Below are 18915 nucleotides of genomic sequence, written 5' to 3'. Positions count from 1 at the left end.
TTTAGTGGAGAAGGTGGTTAGTAAATATGGTATTATGTGGAGATTGAAACAGTTAAAATCGGAAGCTTGTTGCGAGTGTTGTGTAGCGGATGTGAAGAGGTGATGGCGGCATTAATAAAATCTGATAAAGGGGGATAATGTGAGTGTGAACAGAATGATAAGCAGGGATATTGTGAAAAGACTGTGTAGTGTTTATGGGAAAGTGTGTTGTGTGTAGGGTGGGAAAGTAATGTGTGGGATAAGAGAAAGAAAAGTGTTTGGATTGTAGGGAGGAAATGGTGAGCGGTAATGGGGAGGGTGAGGTATGTGTGGAGGTATGTATCTAATGAAGTGTGTAAATGGTATGACTGACAGGCGAAATTAAACAACAATAGAGACCGAATGAGTGTTGCGAAAACGCCGAGAAAAGATAAAAAATACTGTAGCGGTGAAAGGGTGTATTGCGGACAATGGAAATTGATGCTAGTAAAACGGCGAGAAGAAGATGAAGTAGGGGCGCGGGAGGCGACAAAGGGAGCGCGGTGAGAGTGGAGATGACGCTGAAACGTTAACAAGACAGGAAGGATAGTTTTCTCCAGATGAAGCGATAATCGGTGGTGAGAGATAAGGGTAAAAGCAAAGGCACGAAGAAAACAACCGGCATGTATATGCAAAATGGACATAACAAAATAAACCAATAAGACAAAAGTGTGTAGGTCATTTCAAAGAGCTCTGCGAAATGTAGAACTAAAGGCATATAACGCCAACCAAGACTTCTCATCAGGGGGCGAGGTCTATTGGTTGGTCATATACGAACCTGGAGATTAAAGCGGGGGGACTTAGGGGAAAGCTAGGGGGAAACCGGCGATGATGGTGGGAGTAAAAAGGGAAAAAACTAGGGAGATGATTCGTATATGAAGCGTGTTTCGAATGATAAGGCCCTCATCACCCGCCCCTACACGCTCGTTAGTAATGCCTGTAGTGAAGCGTGGTGCATGAAATGTCCAAACCTGTGTAGCGACTGGCTCCAGCTGAGTGCATGGCTTGGTCTGAAAAGTAAAAGATAGCGCGCCGGGGAATGAGGTAAAGAGAAAAAAGTGGATAGAGGCTGAGATAGGAGGGGGAAGTGTGTAGTGGACAAAATGGTCCATGTGATGGTCCTGGCTAGCGGCTGTATGTGGTGGACTAAATGATAAATAAGTATGGGGACTTATGCATGTAGCAGGAAGGGAAGAGAATACGGGTGTCGTGATTAGGTGGGTAGTATATAGGATGTGTGGAAAGGAGGGTGTACATACCTGAGATGTGTATTGGCGGAGCTTAGATTGCGTGTCTTGTAGGTATTCCGTATGCAGCGAAGCGAGGGGTTATGAGGGGATTGCGCTCGTGGTTATACGAGTATTAGATGAAAATAGATATTGCTGTTTCCGTTTCCGGTTATTGTACATCCGGGTATTTATTAACTAGGTTGCGGTTTGGTTTACAAAATTGGCAAAATATGGCGGATGAATACAATGAATGGCTATGTTATTGTACGGGAATATTTGGGAAGTGTTCTGTGCTAGATAGGATGACGGGGTGGCATGCGCTGAGAGGATAGAGTGTTGGTGAGGAGCCAGGTTGGATATTCAAGGCAGTAGCGTGGAAGTTTTCCTGCGGTCATTGTTGAGGCCGGATGTCTATATCTGGTGGCTTGTTGTCGATGGACTGTATTTTTATAGACGGACTGTTTTTATTGGTGTGGATATGCTGTGTGGTACAGGAGACTCGTAGAATTCCTTTTTGGTTCGGATCGGGTATTCGTACCAAGACGTAGGGGCCTAAAGTGGTGTGGTAGTGAGGTTGGTGTGATCATATGGTATGGTGATGTTGGAGGGTGATGGTGAAGGATGGCTAGTAAGGTAAAATAGAGTGGAGATGGTAGTAATGTAATTACGGTGAAAAGGTGGATAGGTTCGATTGTAGGTGGTGGAGGGTGGTGAAGAGATAAAGTGGGGGAATAGAATAGGTTGTGGTAGTGTGTGGTGGGTAGGTGAAAAAGCAAAACAATAATAATAATAATATGGTGTGGTATGGAGATGGCTAATGGCTGTGTTGGTGGGGGAAAATTGGTACAGTGTATAGGTAAGAGTGGTGGTGAGGGAGATGTGGAGTAGATAAGGCTTATAATTTAGCGTGATGGGTCTGTGTGTGTTGAAATGGTAGTGGTGCGTACGTCGATTTAAAATTTGTGAGGTTATGGTGTAAATGTGGGTGATAATGTATCGTTATGATGTTAGGTGATCGTAAGGTGTTGTTTTTTTTTGGTAGGTAGGGTGGGTCATAGGGTGTGGTCGTTTGTAGTTGGGTTTTGTGCTGTGGGGTAAATGTTTGTATGGTGGGGGAGGGGGCTATATGTAGGTGTTTGTAGGGGGGAGAAAATTGGTTGTGGGGTAGTGTCTGGTGTAGGGTGTGGCTGGCTGTTGTGTTGTGGGTTGGTTGGTATAGTCGTAGGATGCTATGGTGTATATGTGGTAGGCTATGTGTGGAGGGGTAGATGTGTGTGTGGTGGGAGCGGGGTTGGGCTGTATGTAGGATGTGGTGTTGGAGGGAGCGCTGGTTGTAGGACTAGTGGCTGCTGTAGGGTGTGGTTGGTTTAGTGTGTTGTAGGGTGAGTAGTGTTGTGGCCATGGGGGGGGGAAGGGGTGTGTGGTTTTGGTGTTGGCAGGGGTCTGGCTTGTGTAGGGTGTGTTAGGTGTGTATATTTTAGGTGAGAGTGTAGGAAAGTGTGAGGGGGGGGAGGAAGTGTATGTGTAGGTGTGTGGGGCTTAGGTGGGTGTTGGTGTTGTGTTGTGGCTTGGAATAATCGTGGTGGGTTGTATGATGGCGTGGTTTGGGTAAAGTGGGTATAGGGCTGTTTGTGGGGTGAGGGATGAGGGGGTGCTTGTTGTGGGGTAGGTGGGTGGCTGGGTGTGGGTGATGTGAGTAGGGGGGTACTTGGGTGGTTAGCTGGGTATGAGAAGGGAGAGAAAAAGGGGGTTGTGACATGTATAGGGCTGGGTGGTAGTAGTGGGTAGTTATGTTGTGTGGTAAGGATAGAGTAAGATTTAATTTGTGAGAGGGATGTGGGTATGTATGTGTATGTACTATGTGTAGGAGGGAAGGTGGTTGTAGGTGGGGTGGTTGTGTGTGTTTTGGGTGTGTGGTGTTGGGGGAGTGGGATGGTGTGGGGGTTTGTATTCCTAGGGGTGGTGGTAGTGGCATGTTGAGGTGTAGTTGAGGTGTGTAGGTGGGGTTAGGGGTGTGGGGTAAAGGGGTGGAGTGTGCTAGTGGTATGAGGTGGGTATGGGAGGGTGTGGGTAGTAGGGCGCGCTTAGTGGTGGGTGTGGGGAGGAGGGCTGGGTGGTGAGGTGTAGTGGAAGGGGGTGCAGTGTGGTGCGGTGGGTGTGTGGGTAGTAGGGGGTTTTGGGGGTGAGGTGTGTTGGTGTGGCTAGGTGTGGGAGTAGGTGGGGAGTGTGGCGGTGTGGTGGAGGGGGTCGGGGAGCTGGGGGGGACTGTAGTGTATTATGAGGTTGGTGGCTAGGGCTGGGTGGGGGGGAGATAGATAGTAGGGCATCGTGTTGCGTGGGGAGAGGTAGTCAAAAAATTTTTTTATGGGTAGGAGATGTTGTGTGAGGGGGTGAGGCATGTTGGAGTAAAATATCATCTTCAATGTAGGAGAGGTCTGTATGATAAGGGGTGTTGGGTGTTGAGGTGTTAGAGTAGAGTGTGGGCGTGTGGGTGGATAGGGTTGTGGCAGTAGTGGTTAACACGTGTGGGGGTACAACAGGTCCTGTTGTGCCATAGCGACGGCGGGTGGAGGGATTATAATGATGAGTGTAAGCAATATTGGAGGGAGATGGGGTTGTGTGTTGTTATCAGAGGGAAAGTGGGAAGGAGGTGAGGTGTGGGAGGGGGTACGTCTTGGGATCACAGATTGTGATACAGCACTTTCCCCGTATGGTACATAACTTTTTGATTTGGATCGGGTATTCGTACCAAGACGTAGGGGCCTAAAGTGGTGTGGTAGTGAGGTTGGTGTGATCATATGGTATGGTGATGTTGGAGGGTGATGGTGAAGGATGGCTAGTAAGATAGTGTAGAGTGGAGATGGTAGTAATGTAATTACGGTGAAAAGGTGGATTGGTTCGACTAGTAGGTGGTGGAGGGTGGTGAAAAGATAAAGTGGGACTATAGAATAGGTTGTGGTAGTGTGTGGTGGGCAGGCGAAAAAGAAAAAATAATAATAATATGGTGTGGTGTGGAGATGGCTAATGGCTGTGTTGGTGGGAAAAAACCGGCACGGTGTATAGGCGAGAGCGGCGGCGAGGGGGATGTGGAGCAGATAAGGCCCACAACTCAGCGTGATGGGTCTATGTGTTTTAAAATGGCGGTGGTGCGGAGGACGATTTAAAATCTGCGAGGCCACGGTGCAAATGTGGGTGATGATGTATCGTTATGATGTTAGGTGATAGTAAGGTGTTGGTTTGTGGGTAGGTAGGGTGGGTCATAGGGTGTGGTCGTTTGTAGTTGGATTTTGTGCTGTGGGGTAAATGTTTGTATGGTTGGGGAGGGGGCTGTATGTAGGTGTTTGTAAGGGGGGGAAATTGGTTGTGGGGTAGTGTCTGGTGTAGGGTGTGGCTGGTTGGTGTGTTGTGGGTTGGTTGGTATAGTCGTAGGATGCTATGGTGTGTATGTGGTAAGCTATGTGTGGAGGGGTAGAGTTGTGTGTGGTGGGAGGGGGGTTGGACTGTATGTAGATTGTGTTGTTGGGGGGAGCGTTGGTTGTAGGACTAGTGGCTGCTATAGGGTGTGGTTGGTTTGGTGTGTTGTAGGGTGAGTAGTGTTGTGGCCATGGGGGGGGGAAGGGGTGTGTGGTTTTTGTGTTGGCAGGGGTCTGGCTTGTGTAGGGTGTGTTAGGTGTGTATATTTTAGGTGAGAGTGTAGGAAAGTGTGAGGGGGGGGGAAGGAAGTGTATGTGTAGGTGTGTGGGGCTTAGGTGGGTGTTGGTGTTGTGTTGGGGTTTTGAATAATCGTGGTGGGTTGTATGATGACGTGGTATGGCTGAAGTGGGTATGGGGCTGTTTGTGGGGTGAGGGATGAGGGGGTGCTTGTTGTGGGGTAGGGGGGTGCTTGGGTGGTAAGCTAGGTTTGAGGGGGGAGAGAAAGGGGGTTGTGACATGTATAGAGCTGGGTGGTAGTAGTGGGTAGGTATGTTGTGTGGTAAGGATAGAGTAATATTTCATTTGTGAGAGGGATGTGGGTATGTATGTGTTTGTACTATGTGTAGGAGGGAAGGTGGTTGTAGGCGAGGTGGTTGTGTGTTTTTTGGGCGTGTGGTGTTGGGGGGGTGGGATGGTGTGGGGGTCTGTATGCCTAGGGGTGGTGGTAGTGGCATGTTGGGATGTAGTTGAGGTGTGTAGGTGGGGTAAGGGGTGTGGGGTATAGGGGAGGAGTGTGCTAGTGGTGTGAGGTGGGTGTGGGAGGGTGTGGGTAGTGGAGAGTTTGGGGGGTGAGGTGTGTTAGTGTGGGAGTAGGTGGGGAGTGTGGCGGTGTGGTGGTGGGGGTCGGGGCGTGGAGGTGTGGGAGGGGGTACGTCTTGGGATCACAGATTGTGATACAGCACTTTCCCCGTATGGTACATAACTTTTTTTTTACATTCTTTTCTGGAGAATGATTTTGTTCTTATACACAACTCCAAGCTAGTTTCTGCTTTGTGAATTGCTTTACTAACAGTTCACTCATCGGGTCAGGCACGAGGTCACTCGAGTTTAAACAAGCAATTATCTCCGTTCCTATAACACGTGCGGCATCATTCTACACTCTAACCTTTTGCCATCGCTGTTAGAACCCTTTGTCTTTCATGGTACTCCATCAATACACATATTTTCCGTGCAAATTCGCATCATTCACGTTAACTTATCTATTTCATGGTAACGCATCGGCTTGTGTCAAAGCGTTAGTTCGTTCTAAATTTGGTCGCATAATTAACTTACCGTATATGCATTAGTGCTACGTCACTTCCGTTCTATTCTTAACCCATTTAAGTTAGTTTTCTTTGTTTTCTTTACTCTCATTATATTATTTCTTATAATATTTCTGCGCTACAATTTATTTTACAATTACTTTCGCTGTAACAGAAACTATTCTATTATTTTTGGTGGATTTTTTTACACCTTTTGGACATATTTCCTGTTCATTTTTTACATCATTTAGGCATTATATTCATACTCCATATTGTCATAGTAACGATCATGATATACTATTTCATACCTGATAGTTCCCACAACTACACCTACTCCACATCTCCCTCACCACCACTCTTACCTATACACCATACCATTTTTTCCCCCACCAACACAGCCATTAGCCATCTCCATACCACACCATATTATTACTAATTTTTTCTTTTTCACCTACCCACCACACACTACCACAACCTATTCTATAGCCCCACTTTATCTTTCCACCACCCTCCACCACCTACTAGTCTAACCTATCCACCTCCCCACCGTAATTACTTTACTACCATCTCCACTCCACATCACCTTACTAGCCATCCCTCACCATCACCCTCCAACACCACCATACCATACGATTACACCCACCTCACTACCACACCACTTTAGGCCCCTACGTCTTGGTACGAATACCCGATCCAAACCAAAAAGTTAGTTTTCTTTGTTTTCTTTAGTCTCATTATATTATTTCTTATAATATTTCTGCGCTACAATTTATTTTACAATTACTTCCGCTGTAACGGAAGCTGTTCTATTATTTTTGGTGGATTTTTCGACACCTTTTGCACATATTTCCTGTTCATTTTTTACATCATTTAGGCATTATATTCATACTCCATATTGTCATAGTAACAATCATGATATACTATTTCATACCTAATAGTTCCCACAACTACACCTACTCCACATCTCCCTCACCACCACTCTTACCTATACACCATACCAATTTTTTCCCCCACCAACACAGCCATTAGCCATCTCCATACCACACCATATTATTACTAATTTTTTCTTTTTCACCTACCCACCACACACTACCCCAACCTATTCTATAGTCCCACTTTATCTTTCCACCACCCTCCACCACCTACTAGTCTAACCTATCCACCTCCCCACCGTAATTACATTACTACCATCTCCACTCCACATCACCTTACTAGCCATCCCTCACCATCACCATCCAACACCACCATACCATACGATTACACCCACCTCACTACCACACCACTTTAGGCCCCTACGTCTTGGTACGAATACCCGATCCGAACCAAAAAGGAATTCTACGAGTCTTCTGTACCACACAGTATATCTACACCAATAAAAACAGTCCGTCTATAAAAATACAGTCCATCGACAACAAGCCACCAGATATAGACATCCGGCCTCAACAATGACCGCAGGAAAACTTCCACGCTACTGCCTTGAATATCCAACCTGGCTCCTCACCAACACTCTATCCTCTCAGCGCATGCCACCCCGTCATCCTATCTAGCACAGAACACTTCCCAAATATTCCCGTACAATAACATAGCCATTCATTGTATTCATCCGCCATATTTTGCCAATTTTGTAAACCAAACCGCAACCTAGTTAATAAATACCCGGATGTACAATAACCGGAAACGGAAACAGCAATATCTATTTTCATCTAATACTCGTATAACCACGAGCGCAATCCCCTCATAACCCCTCGCTTCGCTGCATACGGAATACCTACAAGACACGCAATCTAAGCTCCGCCAATACACATCTCAGGTATGTACACCCTCCTTTCCACACATCCTATATACTACCCACCTAATCACGACACCCGTATTCTCTTCCCTTCCTGCTACATGCATAAGTCCCCATACTTATTTATCATTTAGTCCACCACATACAGCCGCTAGCCAGGACCATCACATGGACCATTTTGTCCACTACACACTTCCCCCTCCTATCTCAGCCTCTATCCACTTTTTTCCCTTTACCTCATTCCCCGGCGCGCTATCTTTTACTTTTCAGACCAAGCCATGCACTCAGCTGGAGCCAGTCGCTACACAGGTTTGGACATTTCATGCACCACGCTTCACTACAGGCATTACTAACGAGCGTGTAGGGGCGGGTGATGAGGGCCTTATCATTCGAAACACGCTTCATATACGAATCATCTCCCTAGTTTTTTTCCCTTTTTACTCCCACCATCATCGCCGGTTTTCCCCTAGCTTTCCCCTAAGTCCCCCCGCTTTAATCTCCAGGTTCGTATATGACCAACCAATAGACCTCGCCCCCTGATGAGAAGTCTTGGTTGGCGTTATATGCCTTTAGTTCTACATTTCGCAGAGCTCTTTGAAATGACCTACACACTTTTGTCTTATTGGTTTATTTTGTTATGTCCATTTTGCATATACATGCCGGTTGTTTTCTTCGTGCCTTTGCCTTTTACCCTTATCTCTCACCACCGATTATCGCTTCATCTGGAGAAAACTATCCTTCCTGTCTTGTTAACGTTTCAGCGTCATCTCCACTCTCACCGCGCTCCCTTTGTCGCCTCCCGCGCCCCTACTTCATCTTCTTCTCGCCGTTTTACTAGCATCAATTTCCATTGTCCGCAATACACCCTTTCACCGCTACAGTATTTTTTATCTTTTCTCGGCGTTTTCGCAACACTCATTCGGTCTCTATTGTTGTTTAATTTCGCCTGTCAGTCATACCATTTACACACTTCATTAGATACATACCTCCACACATACCTCACCCTCCCCATTACCGCTCACCATTTCCTCCCTACAATCCAAACACTTTTCTTTCTCTTATCCTACACATTACTTTCCCACCCTACACACAACACACTTTCCCATAAACACTACACAGTCTTTTCACAATATCCCTGCTTATCATTCTGTTCACACTCACATTATCCCCCTTTATCAGATTTTATTAATGCCGCCATCACCTCTTCACATCCGCTACACAACACTCGCAACAAGCTTCCGATTTTAACTGTTTCAATCTCCACATAATACCATATTTACTAACCACCTTCTCCACTAAACAAAAAAAACCCTTTATTCATAACTCTCATGTCGTTTTATTATCAACCCCATCTCTTATAACAACCTTAACCCGTCGTCTCATAACCCATAATCTTAACCACCCGAACATAACCTGACAGAATAACTTCTCCGTTTATTACAATCATTTAAGATTTGTTTTACATTCTTTTCTGTAGAATGGTTTTGTTCCGGTACACGGCTTTAGGCTGGTTTCCGCTTTGTTAATTGCTTCACTAACAATTTATTCATCGAATCAGGCACAAGGCCACTCGAGTTTTAGCAAGCAATTATCTCCGTTCCTATGGCACATACGACCTCATTATGAATGGGGGAGATCTGTTAGATCTGTTTTACATTCTTTTCTGGAGAGTGGTTTTGTTCTTGTACACAACTCCAAGCTGGTTTCTGCTTTGTGAATTGCTTTTCTAACAGTTCACTCGTCGGGTCAGGCACGAGGTCACTCGAGTTTAAACAAGCAATTATCTCCGTTCCTATGGCACGTGCGGCCTCATTCAACACTCCAACCTTTTGCCATCTCTGTTGGAGCCCTTTGTCTTTCATGGTACTCCATCAATACACATATTTTCCGTGCAAATTCGCATCATTCGCGTGGGCTTGTCTGTTTCGTGGTGACGCATCGGCTTGTGTCAGGGCGTTCGTTCGTTCTAAATTTGGTCACATAATTAACTTACCGAATATGCATAAGTGCTACGTCACTTCCGTTCTATTCTTAACCCAGAAAAGTTAGTTTTCTTTGTTTTCTTTAGTCTCATAATGTTGTTTCTTATAATATTTCTGCGCTACAATTTATTTTACAATTACTTTCGCTGTAATAGACACTATTCTATTATTTTTGGTGGATTTTTGGACACCTTTTGGACATATTTCCTGTTCATTTTTTACATCATTTAGGCATTATATTCATACTCCATATTGTCATAGTAACGGTCATGATATACTATTTCATACCTAATAGTTCCCACAACTGCACCTGCTCCACATCTCCCCCACCACCACTCTTGCCTGTGCACCATACCAATTTTTCCCCCACCAACACAGCCATTAGTCATCTCCATACCACACCATATTATTACTAATTTTTTCTTTTTCACCTACCCACCACACACTACCACAACCTATTCTATAGTCCCACTTTATCTTTCTACCACCCTCCACCACCTACTAGTCTAACCTATCCACCTCCCCACCGTAATTACATTACTACCATCTCCACTCCACATTACCTTACTAGCCATCCCTCATCATCACCCTCCAACACCACCATACCATACGATTACACCCACCTCACTACCACACCACTTTAGGCCCCTACGTCTTGGTACGAATACCCGATCCAAACCAAAAAATTTACATCATTTAGACATTAGATTCATACTCTATATTGTCATAGTAATGGTCATGATATACTATTTCATACCTATTAGTTCCCACAAATACATCTACTCCACATCTCCCTCACCACCACTCTTACCTATACACTGTACCAATTTTCCCCCACCAACACAGCCATTAGTCATCTCCATACCACACCATATTATTATTATTATTTTTTTGCTTTTTCACCTACCCACCACACAATACCACAATCTATTCTAAAGTCCCACTTTATCTTTCAACCACCTACTAGTCTAACCTATCCACCTCCCCACTGTAATTACATTACTACCATCTCCACTCCACATTACCTTACTAGCCATCCCTCACCATCACCATCCAACATCACCATACCATACGATTACACCCACCTCACTACCACACCACTTTAGGCCCCTACGTCTTGGTACGAATACCCAATCCAAACCAAAAAAAAAAAAATCCAGGAAAACAATGAAAACAATGTTGCAACTTAGGGAATACTAATCACTAAGTAGTAAGCACTTATTTCTAACTACACTCCCCACTAATTCTCTATTGCCTCATTCTCTATTGACTAATTCTCCCCACTCATTCTCTAATTCTCTATTGCCCCTTGAAACTTTAATTACTATGAGATTTAGGGGGTTCAAATAGAGGGTGCTGATTGGTCGAGGTGTCAGTGATCATTTTCTAATAGTTATTAGTATAAATATGAAATTTAATGGATTGCTTAAGCAAGGATTCGATATGGTGCAAAGGATTGGCAGGCACACAAACAGCATTTGCAGCATTTGGCAGTCATAGATAGCTATGGAAAAAGTCTAACATGACAACTGTTCAAAATCAAATACCAACTTTTTGGTGGTCAATGGTGATGACACGCCTGATAGAGAAGCATTCTAACGACTGTTGATTTCTTTTGATTTTATTAATAATTTCAACCCAGGCTGAGTTTTCAGCACAGTCGGGGGTCCAACCGGGTATTCCTAAAATTCTTGTAAAATTGCTTTTTCTATTATATGAGCGAGATTTCCAGCCTGGGCTGCTCACCTGTGCTACCCCAAGCTCCAGTAGTGGATGGAATATCTCCATGTAATCACATAAATAAAGAACACTCTTTTTTTATGAGGACCTTTTTTTATATGAACGACCAGCATTTCACCAAATTTTAAGAACTGCTAAAAACATGCCGAGGTGCTGTGAATAGTTTTAACTGTTCAAAAACGAATTTAGTACAGGCTGAAGCTAGCTACTAATATGAAAAACATTTTCAGTCGCCTGGTCATACTAATGCTTCAGCCATGGTTGATATTCGTAATGTAAACAGACCCTTAGAAAAGGCAAGTCTGAGGATATGCCAATTCACCGTATTGATTTTTATGAGGCAGAGAAAGATCAAATCAGGTTACTTAGGGGACTGTGTGATAATTGTAAGCTTATAGCTGCAATCTTACTGTACAACTTAGCCCAACTTAGATAGTGGAACTGATTGATTATCAATTGGATGTTTTACTCGCATTGCGTTCACTTATTTATCAGTAGTAGCCTTTAAATATATTTCCTGTGAACTACTTGACCTGCTTAATTGTGGATATCTCCCCTAGCGAAGGACAGTACGAAAGTAAAGACTCGGTTTTTCGAGAAGTGAGGGAGCGTGACTCACCTCTTAATGGCTTGTCTCCGTCTTAGGACGGACTTCAGTAAGGGAAGATAACATGGCTTTTGCTAAATCCTTTTTCTCTTGGGTGTTTCTCTGCTTTTTGAGTGTTTCTCTGCTTTATCAATTCCTCAGAAATCAGTTATATTATCAACAAACGACCGTTCTGCCATACCAAACTCGATCCCAGGGAAGAAGAGGGAAGACAGTTCTGCCACTCGATCCCAGTGTCACACGTGTGGTATTCTAACAAGGTCTATGATTGGACACATGTAGTCCTATCTGATTGGTTCGACACTTTCACCACAAGGACAGTTCTGCAACGGTACAGATAGAAACCCAGAGAATCAGTGGAAATTGGCTAGGTGTTCGACAAGCAAATTTGAGCAAACTCGCCGAACCCCTTGCCGGTATCCTCTGATTCTCGGAGTTTCTATTTTCGCTCAAAACACTCGGGAACGCTTGCTACGCAGTCTACTAGTACGATTACGGATTGGTTTAGTTCCTTTGCTGTTCAATATTGTATTTTTCACACTTCGTCTAACTATGCAACGATTAATACATTCCTTGCGGTTAATACTGTACTTGGGCGCCAAATTCGTATTCGGAGACCATGCATTGCTGCGCTCGACCAGAAGAGGCAGAAGCGAGGGAGGGATGATGATGGCGGACCCGTGTGCTGCTCACGAAGTGACCGGGCCATCTCTTCCCCCCCAAAAGCGATGGTACGTGGTCAACAAAGACGTTTGTGGTTGCCGGTCAATTGACTTCGCCAGAAACGAATTATTCTAAATTTTTCCCGACGAGATTCGCAGCATCGAGACCGATCAGATACAATCTACGGAGTCGAAGCTCGTCAACAAACAGCCAAAAACCTACGTCACAACCATGTTTGGTCTCTGCGCCTGGTTGTTGCGGCAAAGAGATTTATCTAAAGTTGATTTTTTATCAACAAAGAAGTTTGAAGAAGTAATTTCTGCTATAAATGCGGTGGATAGCAAAAGAGTCGATTTTGGCGGGACAAATAAGCAAGATGGCGCCAAAAACAAAACTGGCGGGAAAGACAGACATCAAATGCTCTTCTCTACTCGCAGGAAGCCATCCAGCCCTAATTCTTCAACATTATCATTTTGTTCTACTCCAAAGTAAGTCAGCCCTAATTCTTCAATATTATCATCCTGTTCTACTCCAAAGTCAGTCAGCCCTAATTCTTCAACATTATCATTTTGTTCTACTCCAAAGTCAGTCAGCCCTAATTCTTCAACATTATCATTTTGTTCTACTCCAAAGTCAGTCAGCCCTAATTCTTCAACATTATCATTTTGTTCTACTCCAAAGTCAGTCAGCCCTAATTCTTCAATATTATCATCCTGTTCTACTCCAAAGTCAGTCAGCCCTAATTCTTCAATATTATCATCCTGTTCTACTCCAAATATCACCTGGATACTAGTTTATCTGTGGTATTGTCTTAGAGCTAAGATTGCTTGTGTAATAGTCCTCTAACTTTAACTGATGATATCACTTGAATACTGGTTTATCTGTGGTATTGTCTTGGAGCTAAGATTGCTAGTATAATAGTCCTCTAATTTTAGCTGATTATATCACTTGAATACTGGTTTATCTGTGGTATTGTCTTAGAGCTAAAATTGCTTGTATAATAGTCCTCTAAATTTAGCTGATGATATCATTTGGATACTAGTTTATCTGTGGTATTGTCTTAGAGCTAAGATTGCTTGTGTAATAGTCCTCTAACTTTAACTGATGATATCACTTGAATACTGGTTTATCTGTGGTATTGTCTTGGAGCTAAGATTGCTTGTGATAGTCCTCTAATTTTAGCTGATTATATCACTTGAATACTGGTTTATCTGTGGTATTGTCTTAGAGCTAAAATTGCTTGTATAATAGTCCTCTAAATTTAGCTGATGATATCACTTGGATACTAGTTTATTGGAAACGGTTTTGGTCTTGGGAGAGTGGAGAGCGAGGTGGAGAGTTGTGGAGCCTTCAAGGTATTTCGCCAGACATCAAACCATTACAACATTCATTCTCATTTACTGACTATATAGAAGAGTTGGAGAATAGCAATATTAGTTTATTTTAAGGCAGAAATTCGCGTATTGAAAATTGAAATTTTTTGGATTTCTTGAATGCAGCGTTGCATCATTGAAGTCGCATGAGTATCACAAATATCACAGGCGAAGGGTCATAAGGTAATACAAGAGGGTTTTCTTTTGCCATAAGGTTTCTCCTGTAGCCTTTTGTAAGAAGAGGATAATAAGAAGTTTTGTAGACGTTTATTCAACGGTGAAACGAGCCATGAGTCTTGCACAATCTAAATCGGTCCTCGGTCACGTTCTGAGCACGTGCTCTGTCACGCAACTTGTCACATCTTCCCTCTTTTAACAGTAACGCTAACGGTTGGTTAAAACAACATTATAATAATCAAAGGGTAAAAAACCGAAATTTTACAACTAAAATCATACGATGGATTATAACTAATGTTCAGTGTCCTAACAGTTTCAATGTTATTTTGGCACATAGTCTTTGAGCCATGCAGGAGGCTTCACCTCCCGCCGAGGCCTTGTTATAGCCTGTGAAGAATCTGGTGGCATGGCAACCTGGCTGGGTTGCTGCTGAGCATCATCGGGTTCTGGTGATTCCAGAACATCAGGTACTTGGCTGTTTGTTTCTCCAGTGCTGATCAACTGTCGGCGGTTTCGTCGGTAGGTGGTACCTTCAGTCTCGACGTTGTAGCTCCTAGGTCCGGCTTGACCTAAACACGTACCAGGCGTCCACGTGTCTTGTCCTGGTAGCTTCATGCGCACAGTTTCGCCGACAGCAATGGGCTCCAGGGGCTTGCTGTGCTTATCGTAATAAAACTTCTGGCGTTGCTTGGTACCTATCAACTTCCTGGTGTCCTCTTCAGTGTTGTAGCTAGGCTGTAGTAGGGAACCAGCCACAGGGAGAAGTGTTTTGCATCGACGTCCGAAAAGGCGCTGGGCCGGGCTAGTTCCGATTCCAGCAGTCGGAGTATTCCGCCAGTCGAGAAGTGCTTGGAATTCTGACCCCCCGGATGTCTTGCATTTTTTAAACAGCCTCTTTACTGTCTGTACAGCATTTTCCGCTTTCCCATTTGCTTGGGCATATCTTGGGGATGACGTCTTGTGTTCGAACATCCAGGTCTTGGCAAATACACTAAACTCCGCTGATGCGAACTGCGGTCCATTGTCGGTTATAAGGGTGTCTGGGATGCCAAACCTGGCAAATATTGCCTTCAGCTCCTTTATTATTGCTCGTGACGTCACTGTGTTAAGCCGGGCCACTTCTATGTAGTTGCTGAAGTAGTCGCTGACCACTAGCAGTGTTCGGTTGTCGAGCTCACAGAGGTCAGCTGAGACCTTTCCCCAAGGTCGAGCGACAAACTCATGTTGGAGAATTGGCTCCTTTCGTTGGCCACTGCGATGAGTCAAACATACTTCGCATTTTGTGATGTACTCCTTCAACTCGACAGTCATCCGCGGCCAGAAAAACGTGTCTCTTGCTCGTCTTATGCAGCCTTCTATACCGATGTGGGATGAGTGTGTCTTTTCCATAAGCTCCTTCCTCAGGGCTCTAGGAACCACCAACTGTTGGCCTTTAAAGATGAGTTCTTCTTGGACAGTTAGCTCGTCTCGAATATCAAAGTAAGGATGCACGCACTCCGGCAGGTCTGTTTTGCTCTCTGGCCAACCTCTCTTTATAACCTCTCGAAGGTTTTGTTGCACCGCATCATCTACTGCTGCATTTTTGAGTTGCTGCCAAGTCTCTTCTCTCACTGGCATCCATGATCGATGGTCAATCTCCTCCAGCTCCCTGGTACACTCCCAGGCGTTGACTTCGGGTAGGTAAGCTCTGCTTAGGGTGTCAGCCAAGTAAAGATCTTTGCCTTTCTTGTACTTCACATTGAGACTGTAACTCTGCAGACTCAGCAGCATCCGTTGTAGGCGTTTCGGAGCAGTCGCCAGAGGTTTGATGAAGATTGGTTCCAAAGGCTTGTGATCAGTCTCGATGTTGACGACTTCGCGGCCGTAGACGTACGTATGGAAACGGTCACACGCAAAAACAATCGCGAGCAGCTCCTTCTCAATCTGTGCATAACGCGTCTCAGCGGGCGTGAGTGCACGTGATGCGTAGGCTACTGGTTGGCCATTCTGTAGTAATGCGGCACCCAATCCGCTCTGCGACGCATCGCACTGAAGTGTAATCTCCTCGTCTAGGTTGTAGTACCGCAATACTGGAGTGACTGTAACGGCATCCTTTAGCTTTTCAAACGCAGACTGTTGCGCATCATCCCAGATGAACTGCACGTCGCTCTGTGTGAGATCCCTCAGCGGCTTTGTGATGTCTGACAGCTGGGGCAGGAACTTTGCAAGGTATTGGGCTAGGCCTAACAGACGCTGTACCCCAAGCTTGTCGGTCGGTGAGGGCATGTCCACAATTGCTCGCACTTTAGCAGGGTCGACTTTAAGTCCCTTGTCAGTTGCTATGTGGCCAATGAAGAGTAACTCTGATTTCCTAAGTCTCATCTTGTCGGGATTCAGGTGTATGTCCCGTTGATCACAACGGTTTAGGAATGCCAGGAGGTTCCTGTCGTGATCCGCCGTTGCCTCCTCGTAGCTCTCGCCATAGCCCACTACCAGGAAATCATCAGCAACAACTTCGGTTCCAGTCAGACCTTCGGCAAATTCATGCATCTTTCTTTGAAACACTTTTGGTGCTGAGGAGATCCCGAAAGGCATTCTCTTCCATCGGTATCGGCCAAACGGTGTATGGAAAGTTGTTAGATAGGTCGACTCTTCCTCTAGCTGGACGTGCCAGAAACCGTTGCGGACATCCAACAACGTGAACACCTTGGCACCGTGTAATCGTGTTGCAACCTCTTCTATGGTTGGTAGGGGATAGTTTTCCCTCTGGATGGCTTTGTTGAGATCCTTTGGGTCTAGGCATATTCGCAGTTTTCCATCTTTCTTGGTAACTACTACCATAGAGCTGATCCACGAGGTGGGTGTGGTCACCGGTGCTATTATCTCTTTGTCCACTAGATCATTCAAGGTTTTCTTGAGCTGGGGTCTTAGGGCTACTGCAACTCTACGTGGTGCGTGTTGTACTGGTTGAGCGTTTGTGTCTAGTCTGATGGTGTATTCTCCATCAAGTTTGCCAACCCCGTCACTGAACACTGCTGGGAACTTAGCCAATATTTCTTCTCTTGTTAGTGCAGCTCCTGGTTTGGGGTCAACGGTGAACACTGTCGCTCCATCTGTCTGCGGTTTGTGAAACTGGTCGTTGTCATTGTACTGTATAATGTTCATGCCAAGGCATGCCTTACGCCCCAGAATCGGGCGGATTTCATGGCTGTCAACAAGGCGACAATCCAGCTGGCACGATACATGGTTTCTCCACACTCTAATGGTGACATGCCCGACGACTTTGATCTTTGATCCCCCATACGCCACTAAGGACGTTTGCACGGGTTTCACTTTTACTAGCTTGTGGTCGTTACACGCCTGCTTGTATATGTGCACTGGCAACACATTGCATTGTGCACCAGTATCAGGTTGGAAACGGATGAAACTTCCAGACTCTGATTGAAATGTGACCAGCTGCGAATCATCCAACCAGACGGCCAATACTTCCTCCGTTTGATATGTCTCCTCAGGATACATATCTGTTTCTTCGACTTCGGTAGCCTTGACTTCCTGTTTGCATCTATTGGCAAAGTGATTTTTCGCTCCGCACTTCCGGCAGTCCTTTCCTCGTGCGGGACACGATTCCTGATTTGCCATATGTTGGTATCCACAGTTGTCACATTGTTTGCCTTGACCTCGTTGCTTTCGCCGATAATTTTTGATGTTGGGTTTCTTCGACTCGAATTTACTCACGGCATTGACGTCTGTCTCAGATGTATCTTTGACTATTTTCATCTGAGCAAGCATACTCTCAGCCGCTCGGCAAATTTCATCTGTTTTCGCTAGTGTTAATTTGGACTCGCGTAACAACCTTTCTCTGACCTTCGTGTCATGTATTCCAAATAACAACCGATCTCGAAGTATTTCGTCTGGCGTAATCGTATCAAACTCGCAGGACTCGGCCAATTTTCTCAGCGCTGTTCTATAGTGCTCGTAGGACTCTCCAGGCTCTTGCATTCGCTGGTTGAAACGGAATCTTTCGAACGGCACGTTCTTTCTTGGTTGACAGTACTCGGCGAATTTCTTTATGACAGGCTCTATCTTGTCTGTCTCTCCTTCGGTCAGGGTAAATGTCGAGTAGACTTCTCTCGCCTCTTCACCGATAACTGTTAGCAACGTAGCTACTTGTACGGCTTCAGCTTTCTCGTTCAACCCAGTCGCCAACGAGTAGTTTTTCCAAGCGAGCACAAATCGCTTCCATTTGTCAGCAGCATTGCTATTGTGTATCTCCAGCGGCGCCGGCGGCGGTAAGACATATCCTGAGGCCATAGTTAACCGCGGCCACCATGTAAGAAGAGGATAATAAGAAGTTTTGTAGACGTTTATTCAACGGTGAAACGAGCCATGAGTCTTGCACAATCTAAATCGGTCCTCGGTCACGTTCTGAGCACGTGCTCTGTCACGCAACTTGTCACACCTTGACTAAACTGGTTGCACTTCGTGAGTCTTTCCCGCCATTTCTATATTTTTACTGTTGTGACTCTGTCACACTGTTTTGTCCGCCGTTTTGTCCTACGACAAAAACTGACTTCCCACGTTGTCTCCTGTTTTTCCGGCTTAGTTTTCTTGTGTTTGAAACTGTACTTTGTGTTTTCACCATA

At 45.0% G+C, this 18915-nt stretch overlaps 1 protein-coding gene and 4 long non-coding RNA genes across 5 annotated transcripts; 2 read left to right on the top strand and 3 right to left on the bottom strand.

Moving 5' to 3' along the window:
* Positions 1-1877, bottom strand: LOC125572257. The gene is made up of 2 exons (XR_007313708.1): positions 1278-1877; positions 1-1028 (listed from the first exon to the last, which is right to left on the bottom strand). It is a non-coding gene; the product is annotated as an uncharacterized LOC125572257 (long non-coding RNA).
* Positions 1878-7326: 5449 nt separating this feature from the next.
* LOC125572259 lies at positions 7327-9051 on the top strand. The gene is made up of 2 exons (XR_007313710.1): positions 7327-7772; positions 8022-9051. It is a non-coding gene; the product is annotated as an uncharacterized LOC125572259 (long non-coding RNA).
* LOC125572255 lies at positions 8364-12231 on the bottom strand. Its single transcript, XR_007313706.1, has 2 exons — positions 12093-12231; positions 8364-9717 (listed from the first exon to the last, which is right to left on the bottom strand). It is a non-coding gene; the product is annotated as an uncharacterized LOC125572255 (long non-coding RNA).
* Positions 12232-13121: 890 nt separating this feature from the next.
* Positions 13122-14237, top strand: LOC125572261. The gene is made up of 2 exons (XR_007313713.1): positions 13122-13231; positions 14033-14237. It is a non-coding gene; the product is annotated as an uncharacterized LOC125572261 (long non-coding RNA).
* Positions 14238-14614: 377 nt separating this feature from the next.
* On the bottom strand, positions 14615-18583 carry LOC125572238 (uncharacterized protein K02A2.6-like). The gene has a single exon (XM_048732464.1). The coding sequence runs from the start codon at positions 18581-18583 to the stop codon at positions 14615-14617; it is 3969 nt and encodes a 1322-aa protein (XP_048588421.1).
* Positions 18584-18915: the final 332 nt, after the last annotated feature.

Source organism: Nematostella vectensis, chromosome 9 (assembly GCF_932526225.1).
Source record: "Nematostella vectensis chromosome 9, jaNemVect1.1, whole genome shotgun sequence".
NCBI lineage: Eukaryota > Metazoa > Cnidaria > Anthozoa > Actiniaria > Edwardsiidae > Nematostella > Nematostella vectensis.
Note: the sequence above shows the minus strand (reverse complement) of the source record. Positions and strands in the feature narration are given on the sequence as shown.

Coding starts and splice junctions, on each gene's coding strand:
- LOC125572238 (XM_048732464.1), bottom strand. CDS start 18,583: ATGGCCTCAGGATATGTCTTACCGCCGCCGGCGCCGCTGGAGATACAC.